The sequence below is a fragment of the Plecotus auritus genome (assembly GCF_963455305.1).
Source record: "Plecotus auritus genome assembly, chromosome: X".
Classification (NCBI taxonomy): domain Eukaryota; kingdom Metazoa; phylum Chordata; class Mammalia; order Chiroptera; family Vespertilionidae; genus Plecotus; species Plecotus auritus.
In genome coordinates, this window is record NC_137784.1 from 5,544,066 (window position 1) to 5,558,343 (window position 14,278).

The 14,278-nt window shown below is 48.2% G+C and overlaps 1 protein-coding gene across 4 annotated transcripts in view; it reads left to right on the forward strand.

Moving 5' to 3' along the window:
- Positions 1-312: 312 nt before the first annotated feature.
- The window catches only part of FRMPD4 (FERM and PDZ domain containing 4), a 529,962-nt gene continuing 515,996 nt past the window's right edge, over positions 313-14,278 (forward strand). For 2 of the 4 annotated variants that reach the window (XM_080652462.1, XM_080652460.1), the window contains exon 1: positions 313-541. In XM_080652462.1, the coding sequence (XP_080508588.1) occupies positions 510-541 (32 nt within the window). In that variant the 5' untranslated portion in view covers positions 313-509. Of the gene's footprint in view, positions 542-1,692; positions 1,772-14,278 lie in introns of those variants that run through there. The other 2 variants (XM_080652461.1, XM_080652459.1) reach the window with 1 other exon arrangement.

Here is a 14,278-nt window from a genome sequence, read left to right on the forward strand (position 1 = left end):
TCATAGTGCCTGCGTTTCAAACCATTTAGATTTTTCGGATTGCCACCGATTTTATTTTTAATTGTTGAAAGAAATGCCTTTCGGAAAAAAAAGTGGCAGTGGTGGGTTGGAATGCTGAAGACTTGAAATGCAGCGACAGATCAGGCTAGGAGCAGGAGTCTGAGAACTTTAAGCCCATTTCCTTTTCCCTCATCCCTCTGACAGCCAGCAGCGCACTGGCCAGATCCTCCAACATTTCGGGGGCGGGATCCCTGCGGGGCCTGCCATCAGGTGAAGGCTGCTGGGGGGGTGGTTGGGGCGGGGGGAGAACACACACTTTGTGCGGCCATCTGACCTTCAGGGAGTCTGGGGAGAGGTTTGAAAGGATTTTGGACAAGAGGCCTGGAGACTCCAAGAGAAAGAACAAGAAAAAGGGGGCCAGAGAAGCCTGCGCCCCGGGGAGACAGTCTGAGTTCCTGAAGAGGGGTGATTATCGGAGCTAATTATGTAAAAGACCAGGCTAGTTCTCAATGGCTGCAACTTGGAGTTTACTCTGCCTGAGGTGAGTATTTCTGGTTTTGTTTTTTTTGAGCACGGTTTTGTTTTTCCCTTCTCCACCCGCTGATGGCTTTGAGAAAGCCGCTGGCGCTGCCTGCCAGATCCCCATCTCATCCCTTCTCCTTCCCATTTGCGAACCCCGTGCCAATTCGCCTCCGTGCCAATGGCGCCCAGAACCCCCAGCTCCGTGCCCCTCTAGTAAGAATCCGCTGTGTGTGCCGCCACCCCCAAATGCCTCCCCATCTTATTTTCTGATTTCTCCGACGCTTCCCCGCCGCCGCTGCGGTCCAGAGACACACATTCCCAGCCAGCCCAGCTGGCACGTCTCGCTCCAGCGGTTCCGGGGGGCACGGTGGGAACTCTGCGCTCTCCGAGTGGAGCCCACTGCGCTGGCCAACTCCCTCCACGGCCCCCTGACCGTCCGCCCAGCCGCGGCCAGCCCTCCGATTCCCATCGCTCGTTCTGTTTGTGAAGCGGGCAACCTGCGGTCGCTCGGCTCTCCTTTGCTTTGGGGAGGGTGGGGGGAGCGTTCGCCGTCCCGGGTGCCCGAGACTGTGCGATCCGATCTCCGATCTGGAGGCACACACAGCGGGTGGCAGGAGAGCCACAACCCTTCACCCCCTCCGCGGCTGGGGGTGGGGGGTGGAGCAGGGACGCTGCCTGAGGAAGGAGCAGGGAGGCAGCTGCAGTGCCGGGAGGGGTGCGCCTGTGTGTGCCAGGCTGGGTGGCCGGCTCCCGGCTCGGTCTGCGCTCCTTGGCGCGCGGGGCAGCCGGGCTGGCGGGCGGGGGAGCCGTCACAGCGCCCCTCTCCCCAGCCTGGCTAGACGTCGAGCGGTTCTTCCCGCCCCCCCCCCTCCCCTGGGCTGGGGCGCTCCGGGCGCAGCGCAGGACCCGGCCCGCTCTCCCCGCCCCTCGCCGCCTGCCCGCCCCGCTCTCAATTGAGTTTTCCCTGCGCGGGCGCCCATCCACGGTCCTGCTCGGGGATGCACACGCAGCTCGCGGCCGGAGGGGGGTAGCAGCCACCGCCTCCAGGTGCAGCCTCGCCCGGGCCGCCGCCGCCGCCCGCCGCCGCCAACGCCACTCCAGCCCCGGGGCGCGCTGAGGTCCCGCCGGCCATGGGGCTGCGGAGGCTGCCGCTGCTGGCCTGAGACGGGGCGTCGGAGCCGCGGCGCACGGGGTCCCCGGCCGCCTGCATGGATGTCTTCAGCTTCGTGAAGATTGCCAAGCTCTCGAGGTAGGGGCTGCGCCGGTTCCTTTGCACCCAGGGCCGCCTCCGCGGGCAACTTGGGGCTCTATTTGCAGGGAGTCGGGGGCGAAGCAAAAGCTGGAGAGAGCAGCGGGGGCTTGAGATCGGACCCAAACCAGGCGGCGGGGGGCTGCTGCGTGCAACTTCTTGCTTACTGGCTGTTGGGGCTTGTGGCTCCGCGGGTGTGGACCACACACGGAAACACACGCCCAGAGCCCACAGCGGTATTCGCGGCAGTTTGCTTTCCCACGGGAGACCCAGTGGCGCGTGGGGCGGCGGGGATGCTTTGGGGCTGAGAGAAGATGCGTGTAATTGCTACTGCCAGGCAAAGCCAGGAGTCCTTAGGGCTTGGGTCCTTCCGAGCAGCAGGGACCACAAGTGGCCCCTTCCCCCAGCACGGGATCAGACCCCACACCCCATAAAACTCCGCTTGTAGGCGGACCAGCTGTTCCCAGCAGTGACCTACATGCCGAATTCAAGGAGACAGAAGACAAAGACCTTTAGCCTTTCTTTGGGTGACGGGGGGCGTCCGAAGCCTTGAAAGACTGCGAAATGTGCTTCCATGTTGCTGAACGGAAAGAAAAGTCAGCACTCCAGGCAGATTTCTCTGGCCGGGCGAGAGGAACAAACGACGTGTCCACATTTCGGCCCCCTCGTGTGCCATGGTCAGAGCTGCCTGCTGCCCGCTTAGCTTCCCACGTCTTCCTTGAGACCCAGGAGGTGGGTCTGTGCCTGTATGGCCGTAACCTGGCCGGGCCTAGGCGGAAAGTCTTAGAAGACCCTGCCCACCTTCTGTGCCCAGGTGCCCCTAAGACTGGCCTTCGCCCCTGGGACTCCATAGCAGGCGCCGCCACAGCCTCAGGAGCTAGCAGAGGGGTTTTCCAGGGCTTGCAGTCGGGGGAGAATAATTGGAGGTTTCCGCCCATTCCTTAGTGTTCATTGCATCAGGTGAGAATGAGCAGCCTCGCTTTGCTAATGACCCTGGGGCCATCTGGGAAACATTCCGCTCACATGTGCCTGCCTCGGCCGGCTACAGGTCTTTATTTATTCTTGCCTATCTCCGCCTTCCCTCTCTGCTCACACACTTCAGACAATCTTCATGTCACAGGCAGCTTTCCCCCGGGGGGAAGGGCCCCAGTGTGAGTTAGCCTGGAGGGATGCGAGGTATACAGTTGGTGTGTAAACAGTCGGTCTTGGCGCAGCCCGTGAAGAGTTGTTGCCCTGCAGATCAGACAACACGCATGTCAAGGCGAGGGTGACTGTAGCGTGGCAGACTGGCTTCATGCCAGCGTCACCGAGGGCCGTGGCTTCACACCTCTGTTACCTCGGTGCATGCTGCCGTCTATTGCTCATTGACACGCAGCTGTCAGATCGTGGGCCAGGGGTGGGAAACAGCTGGGAGCAACAGTTTAGCGGTGGCCCGGTGCCATCTGTGTGATGGGCAGAGACTCTGCGGAAGAAGAAGTTCAACCAATAGTACATTGTAAAGTAATCAAGTTCGATTTCGGTGGCCTCCACTGATAAAAATGCTAAGATGAACAAACCATCCGAAGCCTGGATTTAGTCCTTAAACTCTGGAGCTTGGAAGAGGGCTGCTGAGTGTCAGGGAAAAGCTGTTTCCTGCTCTTTTTACTGACTTTGAGTTTTTTTGCAAAACCCCAGCCAGGCTGTATGTTACTTTAAAGAGAGGTTGGGATTTAGTAAATGGGTGTGAATTTCACTTTCTGTCCTTAAGGGGATGTGGAAGGAGTGTTTATTCTGAAGCCAGACGCTGCTCCTGCTCTGGACTCCTGTGTCCACGAAGGGACCTTCCTACCATAAGCACATTCCTTTTGTTGCTCCGACCGGCCCCGAGCCGAACCAGAGAGTCATCAGCATGCAGAAACACATGTTGGCAGCTGCTGGCTCCAGCCCTTGACGGAATAGCCTTGTGTGTGAGATTTAAACACTGTTACAGAAATGAAGTTCTTTTCTCAAAGGTGAAGTAGAAAAGTGCTTACACTGCCGGATTTTGCTGATTTCAGAATGGATAATCTTCCTAAAGGATTTAGCTTTGATCCACGTAGTTACTTGAGTGCTTAAAATTCTCTGGGCTTAGAGATGAACAAACATAGCTCTCCCAGGCCCTAACCTTGCCTTTGAGTCCCAAGAACTTGAGTTTCTAAATGTTAATTCAGACAGCATTTGCTGTCGAAAGCTTACCTGGTATTTGCTAAATGGCCTGTCTGTGAGGAAAGAGGGTGGTAATGACAGAGAATTTCAAGAAAATATTAATCCACACTGGAATTAATAAGCCGTATATTTTAACTTTTAAAAGGATCTACATTTGACCACCGATTCCCAGCATCTATGCCCTTTTAATCATGGGAAAATTTGGAGTTCAGATTGAACCCAGTACTGTCTGATGATCCTCATTTGAAAAAATGCTGCCAAACGTTGGCCTAGCTGGCAAGTTGTGACCCTTGAGTGCATTCATCGTGGGTGGCGCCATGTGTCAGGAATCTACCGGGAGATGTTTATTTCTTGTTCTTTTAATTTCCTTATTCAACTGCTTGATGGTTTACATGTCGTCTTACTGCGTTGTTTCCTTGGTAACAGTTATATATCACTTGCCATCCTTGTAGATGAGAGCATCACAGATGATTGGCTTATCAGCCCCTCATAGTATTCAAATAGGCAGATATTTTGATGGGTACTGTTCTTTGAATCGACTATTTTGTTTGTAAAGCACATGCAGGCTTTGAAGTGTTTACAGAAGACTCCAACTCAGTAGAAAGACATATGATTATGCCCCGAAGGGAAGTGATGTGAAACCCGAAACTCCAGGGGTGTTATTAAACTTAGCAGTGTGCTTGTGGATCCAATAGCACGATTTCACGTCTCTTCTTGAAGCAAAAAGCCAAACACTTTGAGATGATTGGGTCCCAATTATGAACATGAAGATCACTTCTTGTAGTAATAGGTAGGTTGGGAAGCTGCTTTCCCAGTACATTACCCCACCTTGTAGTTTTATGGGTTCTTCTGTGGTATATAGCAGTCGCTAACATTTGTAATAATAAAGTGCTAATTTAGTTACAAGAATCATGCATTTGAGGAGGAATAAAATTATATATGTATTTATAGTTCCCTCAAATGTGTATATAAAATCTATTCAGAGACCACAAAACTATTTTTCACCTTGATCTTGTTCAGAATTTACTATTTCCCAGGCAAAGGGGAAGTTAAAGAAGCAACGCGCAAGGTCAGACTTTCCCATCTCCCTTTTTACCCGAGTAATTGCCTTCACCTGGCTGATAACAGTGAGTTCTGGAGGCAGGCAGAGAAAAACTCCCCGAGACTCTGCATTTGAATTTTATGAACAATGCTACTTGCTCACCGTCGGAGCCCTTTCTGAGTTCTGCTGATTTTCCTGGCTGTCAGGAGGTGAAATGATGAACAGTTTCATAACAGAACTAGATTTCTGTTTTAGGAATATTTAACTCTACCTGCCCAGGGGTTGCTAGTTTGCAGCTGTGAGAGTCTAGTCGCTAGCAGTTTCAGGGGAGAGATTTCTAGAGCAGGCTGTGTACCATTTCAAGCGCCTCTCTTTCTCTTTCTCTCTGTGTCTCTCTGTCTCTGTGTCTCTGTTTCTTTCTCTGTCTCTCTCAAGTGAATTTCAACTTCTTGCTCTCAGAATTGATATAGATTTCAGCTGCAGTGAAACTTACTTATACTTTAAAAGCATAACCTGGAAATTCTAACTTTCTATTTATGGATCTTCCAGCTATTCATTCTCTCAGAGAGAGAGAGAGCGAGAGAGAGAGAGAGAGAGAGAGAGAGAGAGAGAGAGAGATCAACTTGATTACTGTTTCATTTGGAGTTTGCCATGGAAGTTTAGCTGCGAGAGAATATACATTATTGGTGAAACAGAAAATTTATCTTTAAGGAATGGACTTAAAAATTTCGCCCGTTTGGCTCAGTGGATAGAGCATTGGCCTGCGGACTCAAGGGTCCCAGGTTCGATTCCGGTCAAGGGCATGTACCTTGGTTGCGGGCACATACCCAGTAAGGAGTGTGCAGGAGGCAGCTGATCGATGTTTCTCTCTCATCGATGTTTCTCTCTATCCCTCTTCCTTCCTCTCTGTAAAAAATCAATAAAATATATTTTTTAAAAATCACTGATTTCGCCCTAGCTGGTTTGGCTTAGTGGATAGAGCGTTGGTCTGCGGACCAAAGGGTCCCAGGTTCGATTCCAGTCAAGAGCACACGCTGGGCTGCGGGCTCGATCCCCAGTAGGGGGCATGCAAGAGGCAGCCAATCAATGATTCTCTCTCATCACTGCTGTTTCTATCTCTCCATCTCCCTTCCTCTCTGAAATCAGTAAAAATGTATTTTTTAAAAATCACTGATTTCATACTTGGCTCAATGAGAAAATTGAGAGCAACTCTTGACTTGTTGAGAAATACAGTCCCGAAATCTACCAATCTTAGCATCAAATGATCTTGAACTTTGAAAGCTAATCATAGAAAGAAAAGACATTTCTAAACAGGTCAAACCAGAGGTTGGCAAACTATGGCCAATGGCCCAAATCTGGCTTACTGAGCTAAGAATGGTTTAAATTTTATTTTGTGTAAATTGGTAAGTGGTTCAAAAAAGTTAAAAGAAATATAACATAGAATCCACATGTCAGTGTCCATAAAGGTTTACTGGCGCATGGGTACGCTCATGCCTTTGAGGGTTGTCTGTGGCTCCCTTTACTCCACGAGAGCCAAGTTGAATGGATGCTCCGGAGACCTCATGGCCTGCACAGCCTGACATACTCTCTGTTCTTTGCAGAAACAGTTTGCCGACCCCTGGGTTAATGCCTTTTCCTATTTTCTCCTCTTTACATAATCAACACATGTGTGTGGGCACACGTATCACCAAATACACACTGTCAAAGACCGGCAAACCCAGACACTAGTTAAAGGGGTACGGACAGATTTTACTCAGTAATATACTATCGCAGTAGGGAAAAGAGGCCAGTGTGAAATCCACACAACGTTCATTTGTGCAGCGGTGACTAGGCATTTTAAAGGGAAAATAGAGTTTTGGCTCAGTGGATAGAGCAGGGGTGGGCAAACTTTTTGACTCGAGGGCCACAATGGGTTCTTAAACTGGACCGGAGGGCCGGAACAAAAGCATGGATGGAGTGTTTGTGTGAACTAATATAAATTCAAAGTAAACATCATTACATAAAAGGGTATGGTCAGCCCTAACCGGTTTGGCTCAGTGGATAGAGCGTCGGCTTGGGGACTGAAGGGTCCCAGGTTTGATTCCTGTCAAGGGCATGTACCTTGGTTGCGGGCACATCCCCAGTAGGAGGTGTGCAGGAGGCAGCTGATCGATGTTTCTCTCTCATCGATGTTTCTAACTCTCTATCCCTCTCCCTTCCTCTCTGTAAAAAAGCAATAAAATATATATATTTAAAAAAAAAAAGGGTATGGTCTTTTTTTTTTTATTTCAATAGTTTTATTCATTTCAAACATTTTAACAAGAAGAATGTAAACACTAATTATTATAATTTGAAACTTCAAAAAATGGAGGAATCATAGCACAATAACATACCTTATATTGAAGATGGCAAAGGCAAAATAAAATTGCCTAACAAAGGAAAGGTACAAAAGCCTTTCCAATTAAACAAATATGATAAAATAATTTAAAACTAAAACAAATAGAAAAGAACAAAATGTGTAAACAGTAAATTAAACATTTTCTTTAGTGCAGCTTCCAAATTATGCCCGGGATGTAGATGTAGATGGCCATGTAGACTGGGTTGAAAGGTTTTTGGTCTTTAAAGCATCCACTTCAGTGGGAACAGTGTTGTTGGTCTCCTTTTTAGCTAAGGCTCTGATACTGTGCTCTCCAGGGGCGTGTCTCCCTCCATCACCCCGATAACGTGTCTCCGCATTCCCAGGGTGATGTCGGGGGGGCGTCCGCGGGCATTACAAGGAGCCTCTGGAAGACTGAGAGGTTGTTCCTTCTACTGAATGGGGATATAAATCCGCCCACTCAGAAGAAGGAGCTGCGGCCGTGTTTCCCGACGTTGCCATGTTAACACTGCTGCTGTGGAAGGAGCGGAGGGGAGAGCAAGAGAACCCTCCGCTCTTTCGGCTCCGCGGGCCGGATAGAACAGCCGAACGGGCCGGATCCGGCCCGCGGGCCGTAGTTTGCTCACGGCTGGGATAGAGCGTCGGCTCCTGGTTAAAGGCACATATTTTGGTTGCAGGCTCCTTCCCAGCCTGGACTCTGATCGGGGCTCGTGCAGGAGGCAACCGATTCGATGTGTTTCTCTGACATCAGTGTTTCTCTCTGTCCCTCCTCCTCCCTTCCATTCTCCCTAAAAATCAATGGAAAAATATCCTCCGGTGAGGATGAACAACAGAACAAAAATAAAATAATAAAAAATAAATAAAGGGAAAAAGGGGCCATAGGGAGCTGGGGTCTCCGTTGAGGCAGGGAAGTGAGTAATTACAAAAAGTGAGAAAGGGCCCTGACCGGTTTGGCTCAGTGGATAGAGCGTCGGCCTGCGGACTGAAAGGTCCCAGGTTCGATTCAGGTCAAGGGCATGTACCTTGGTTGCGGGCACATCCCCAGTAGGGGGTGTGCAGGAGGCAGCTGGTTGATGTTTCTCTCTCATCGATGTTTCTAACTCTCTGTCCCTCTCCCTTCCTCTCTGTGAAAAATCAATAAAATATATATTTTTTTTTAAAAAAGTGAGAAAGGGGGACTTGATGCACCTGGAACCCATCCCCGTTTGCTACTGCCACTCACCCAAGTTAGGCTGCTCCTCCCACAGAGGCTGGGAGATGGGCCCTGTCTTCAGGAGTTGGCTGGGACAAACAGGAAAGTCCTTCGGCAGCCTTGAATTTTCTCAGGCAAGCGCATTAAGGGGGCTGGAGTCATACTAGGGATGTGGCCTTGAGCTGTTAGCAAGTAAGTGTTGCCCTGCCAGGGTGGGTCAGTAGGGTGGGCTTTGTCTTGTGCACCCAAAGATTGCCAGTTCGCCGAAACCAGTTTGGCTCAGTGGATAGAGCGTCGGCCTGCGGACTGAGGGGTCCCGGGTTCGATTCCGGTCAAGGGCATGTGCGTTGGTTGCGGGCACATCCGCAGTGGGGGGTGTGCAGGAGGCAGCTGATCGATGTTTCTCTCTCATCGATGTTTCTAACTCTCTATCCCTCTCCTTTCCTCTCTGTAAATATCAATAAAATATATTAAAAAAAAAAAAAAAGATTGCCAGTTCAGGGCACAGGGCCTAGTTGTGGGATGGATGCCTGGCCTGTGGGCTCCATTCCCGGTAGGAGGCATACAGGAGGCAGCCAATTGATCTTTTGCTCTCACATGGATGTTTCTCCCTCTCCCCTCCTGTCTCTCTAAATATCGATTAAAAAAATGTTTTCTTATTGATTTCAGAGAGGAAGGGAGAGGGAGGGAGAGATAGACACATCAATGATGAGAATCATCAATCGGCTGCCTCCTCCATGCCCCCTACTGGGGATCAAGCCGAAACGAACCATGACCTCCTGGTTCATGGGTTGATGCTCAACCATTGAGCCACACTGGCCAGGCAATTAAAAAAATATGTTTTTGAAAAAGAAACTAGGTGTTTGATCAAGTCTTTTTTTAAAAAATATATTTTATTAATTGTTTACAGAGAGGAAAGGAGAGGGATAGAGAGTTACAAACATCGATGAGAGAGAAACATCAATCAGCTGCCTCCTGCACACCCCCTACTGGGGATGTGCCCGCAACCAAGGTACATGTCCTTGACCAGAATCGAACCTGGGACCCTTCAGTCCGCAGGCCGATGCTCTGTCCACTGAGCCAAACCAGCCAGGGCTTGATCAAGTCTTTATAGGCCAAGGTTGAGGCCTATAAGGTTGATACAAGAAAGGGCTCAGAGAGGTCTGGCTAGAGTTTGGTTATGGAGAGAAACCTTGTCGACATATGTCACATTTAGCATTTAAAGAATATATATTTATTATTGATTTCAGAGAGGAAGGGAGAGGAATAGAAACATTAATGATGAGGGAAAATCATTGATTGGCTGCCTCCTGCACGCCGAACCGTGACCTCCTGGTTCATAGGTTGATGCTCAACCACTGAGCCACGATGGCTGGGCCAATTTAGCATATTAAATACATGCATTCATCAGCGTGCATTCACAATTCACATAGACCTTATCTTTACTTAAGCTTCTGGCCTCAAATCATTGAGTGAACTTTGGGACACTGGCCATTAGGAGTGACTCTATTGTCCTGCTGTATTGGTTGCGCTGGGGACAATTTTGCATGCTTGTTTTTTTGGTCACTAAAGCAGAGTGCTTTCTTTGGGCTAAAGAGCGACTTGTCAGAGTGATGCTTGCCTTCCATAGGCCTTTCACCTGCCAGTTGACAACATGGATGGAAAAAGAATTGGCAATAGTACTTGCACAGCCTCAACCGACGTGTGCCGGGGAGCTGATAAGTCCTCGGGAGAGTGCCGGGTATTTCCTTACGGTACACTTGAGCCTCCCGGTCCCCATGGCTGATGACCTTCGTTCATCTTTTTTCCCAATGGAAAGAAAACTCGCTAAGTGCATTTAGTTGTAGGCACAGGGCTTCAGGTGGGGGGTATTCATTTGGAGTTGAGTGGAACCCAACTTTTGTACGGTTTGATTGAGAGCCATGTCAGGAAAAACTCGACACTACCTTCAGTTTCTCCAGCGAAAACATGGGACAAGAATGCCACCTCCCTTCTGAGCCATTTAGGTCATTATGTACTTAAGCTGTGAAAATTATCTTGAAGAAATCTAAGCCTTCGTTTTAGATAACAAAGTTAGCATTCCCATTTTTTTTTTTTTTTCCTGGCAAGAAGATGAGAAGGGTTTCCTGCCTGCACTCTTCTGGTAGAAATATATTTTCAAGTATGGTTGGCAGCGCCTGGCATCCGATAGATACTCTGTACTAAATAGTGGGCCGAGTCATAAAGAAGCCATTCCGATTCTTCTTGCGGATAAATGGTCATTATTTGTTTCGCTGAACAATGACCATGATCAGTAACTCAGGAATGGAAAGGGCTATACAAGTTCAAAGTAAATGGCCTGCTTTTGGACTAGGTCTCAGAGAATAAACTTTTATTCTGTTTTGACATTCGAAGCATGATTTTTTTTTTTTTTCCTATAATGGCTGGTTAAAAGTAATCAACTTGGACTCCTAAGAAATCTGTGTTTTACTGCTCTTAGCTCGAGCAAAATTATGATTATGTTCTAATGGGTTTTTAAAATGTCAGCAAGCTTTCAGTTGAGGAAGTCCTTTATGAATGATAGGGAAATACTATCATTTTTCTGAAAGAAATGTTTCTCAAGTCTGAAAAGGAAAAGCAATTGCCCTGCAATTATAATTTACTATTGGGTTTTCATTTTCATCTTGGTTGTTTTTCAGATATCTCATAAATTCTGTGAAATTTGCTTAATTTGAAAATAAGAACATGGCAATTAACTGACAGAGATGAGCTTTAAAGCAAACAGTAGGCCAGTGTGCTTAAAATTAATGTGAACTTCGCCCAGTGAATGTAGGAAAGAGTGTATTTATACACAGTATTTAAGTGGCAAGAGTGTTGAACTGGCTGAAGACGACAGCCTGAAACCACCTGGCTTATTCTAGACTGTTCTTCATGGGGGTCAGTCATCACACCATTGCAGTTGCTTTTTAAAAAAATCAATATATTTTTATTGATTTCAGAGAGGAAAGGAGAGGGAGAGAGAGAGAAACATCAATGATGAGAGAGGATCATTGATTGGCTGCCTCCTGCACGCCCCCTACTGGGGATGGAGCCCACAACCTGCACATGTGCCCTGACTGGGAAGTGAACCCTGACCTCCTGCCTGGTTCATGGGAGGGTGATCAACCACTGAGCCACACAAGCCAGGCTCTACTACGAGTTTTTTAAATAAAGTTTTATTGAAACACAGCCATGCTCATTTGTTTGCGTATTGTCTGGCTGCTTTTGCAGAGTTCAATACTGTAGTCATGTCACACCTCTGAGCCTTTTTACCCATAGTCTTCATTTCGTCCGGAACAATTTTTCTCTTGCCCCCTTTTTACCTGGAAAAATACTGTTTGTCTTTCATGTTTCAATATGTAACCTAAGCTTGATCCATGGAGCGTTCTCCAACTCCCCAATCCTGGGTTAAGTGGCTCAACTACCAGCTCCGGTTAGTTAAGCTTTAGCACATTATCCCCTTGATTCATGGTGGCTTATTTCTTGCTCACGTGGAGCCCCGCCCCGGCCTTCCTGATGGAGGGAGGGAGGGAGCTTTGTTGAGAACCTGGAAGATGAGGGCACTCGCTCCTTCGCTGTGAGATTCAAGGATGTGCTGCCCTTCACGTTCAGCTGACAGATGAGGGCAAAGGAATGGGGGCGATAGGGTGGGAGGCTCAGAAGGTCCATCGCTGGAACCGAAGTGCATCGTTCTACCCATGCTTCATTAGCCAGCACCCCGGCCGCAACTAGCTGCGAGTGAGGCTGGGAAATTCAGTCCAGCTGTGTACCCAGTCTGCTGGGTGTCGCGTGCCCTACATTTGTCATCGCATTTATTCACCATGTGGTAGAGTGTGTTTTTCCCCCCAATTCATAAACCTTCCCTGTATCCATGCCTTTTCAGCGTGACGTTACAGTTCCTCCTGCTTTGGCCAACGGAATGTGGGTATGAGTCAGAGAGTTCAGTTTGGGTAGAGGTGGAGAGGTGGTGTGCATTTTTTTGTTTGTTTCTAACACTGTTATATAGGAAGAGTTTCCTGGGTTAGCCTGCTGGTACCAAAGCTGGATTCACACGGCACAGCATCAGCTGCGGACCTGCAGCATGCAAACACATGCTTGTTGTGGGGTGACGCTGAGCTGGGGGGCGGTTTGTTACACGGCATTATTATGGCCATCGTGGACTGCTACATGTTGCATTAAGGTTGAGTCCCGTTTGGGATTGTGCGTCACTTATGAGCTCTTTGAGGGCCACCTCCTTAGTTCAGAGTAGATGTTGAGTATTGATGAGTTGTGACTGAATCTGAGTGACACCACACAGCAGTGCACGCGGCAGATATTGATGATCACACATCGGCTTGCTTCCATACTCCATTGAACAGCTCGAACTGCTCCCGAACTATTAGATCTCTTGCCAGTGCTTGTTCGTTGTGCCTGTTGGACGCTGGCAGCGAAGGACTGCCTACCCCTGCCCCCTAGGACCCAGCGCTGCATCAGCCCAGATCCTCCCAGACTCACATTTGTTTCCTTTCCTTTCCGGCCAGTCCTGAAAATCCCAGTTCGCTCCGATTAAGCCCATTGTTTTGCTCCTGCCGGGAGAGGATTACAGATAACCTTTCTAACACACTTAACTAGGTGTGGACTTCATTGTGTTATTAAAGAACCCATGGTTAGGGTACCTCACACGCAGTATACTGGGAAAAGGAAATGAAGAACTGAAGGGCAAGTACCTAGGTTGCAGGTTCGATCCCTGGCCCCTGGTTGGGGCATGCTCAGGAGGCAACTAATTGATGTGTCTCTCTCACATCGATGTTTCTCTGTCTCTCCCCTTCCTTTCCACTTTATGTAAAAATCAATGGGAAAATGTCCTTAGATGAGGATTAACCAAAACAAAACAAAACAAAACAAAAAACCCTAGAAAGTAGAATACTCACTATACTAAATGAAAGATATTGTCTTGCTAACGTGCACATACTCGCCCTAGAGTTCGTTTTTATATTGCTCTTCTAAAATAGCACACCGAATGAGCAAATTCTAAGAAATGGGTTCATGAAAATTTTGCTTTAAAAATTAATATGAAATACAGGAACGCTGTGGGGGGAAAGAAAAAGGAAATGCTCTATGAGGTGATGTAGAATATATTTTTAAAGTGAAATAGTAAGAGACAAAACTGTTTAAAAAGAAAAGGAGGTTATATATATAGTCTTGTGTTTACATAGTGATGACCGGAAGGCTCACAAATCAAACAGCAGCGTTTAAGGCTATAAAGGGGGAGTACAGGTGGTTATGTGTTGAGAGGGACCAGGTAGATAGAGCGTATGGGTGGGCCCCCATCCTCGCTTTATATTTTATTTTGATTTTTGAAGCCTAGGAATATATTAACTATTAATAAATAGATTTGAATTTCAGAAAAGTGATAGGATACCCACATGAATTCAGGGGTCCAAATAACAATATCAACAGGTTTTTAACATGTTTGTTCTGACTATAAAAGTAAGATAAATTTACTGCAAACTGTTTTGAGAATATGCAATGTATGAAGGAAATTATATATACACTAGAGGCCCAGTGCATAAATTCGTGCACAGGTGGGATCCCTAGGCCTGGCCAGCGATCAGGGCAGATTGAGGCTGGGCTGATCGGGGCCAGGCCGATGGGGGCCTACTGGCTAGGGGGAGGGACTGGAGAAGGTTGGCCAGTTGCAGGAGGTTGGCTGTGGGAGCGCACTGACCACCAGGA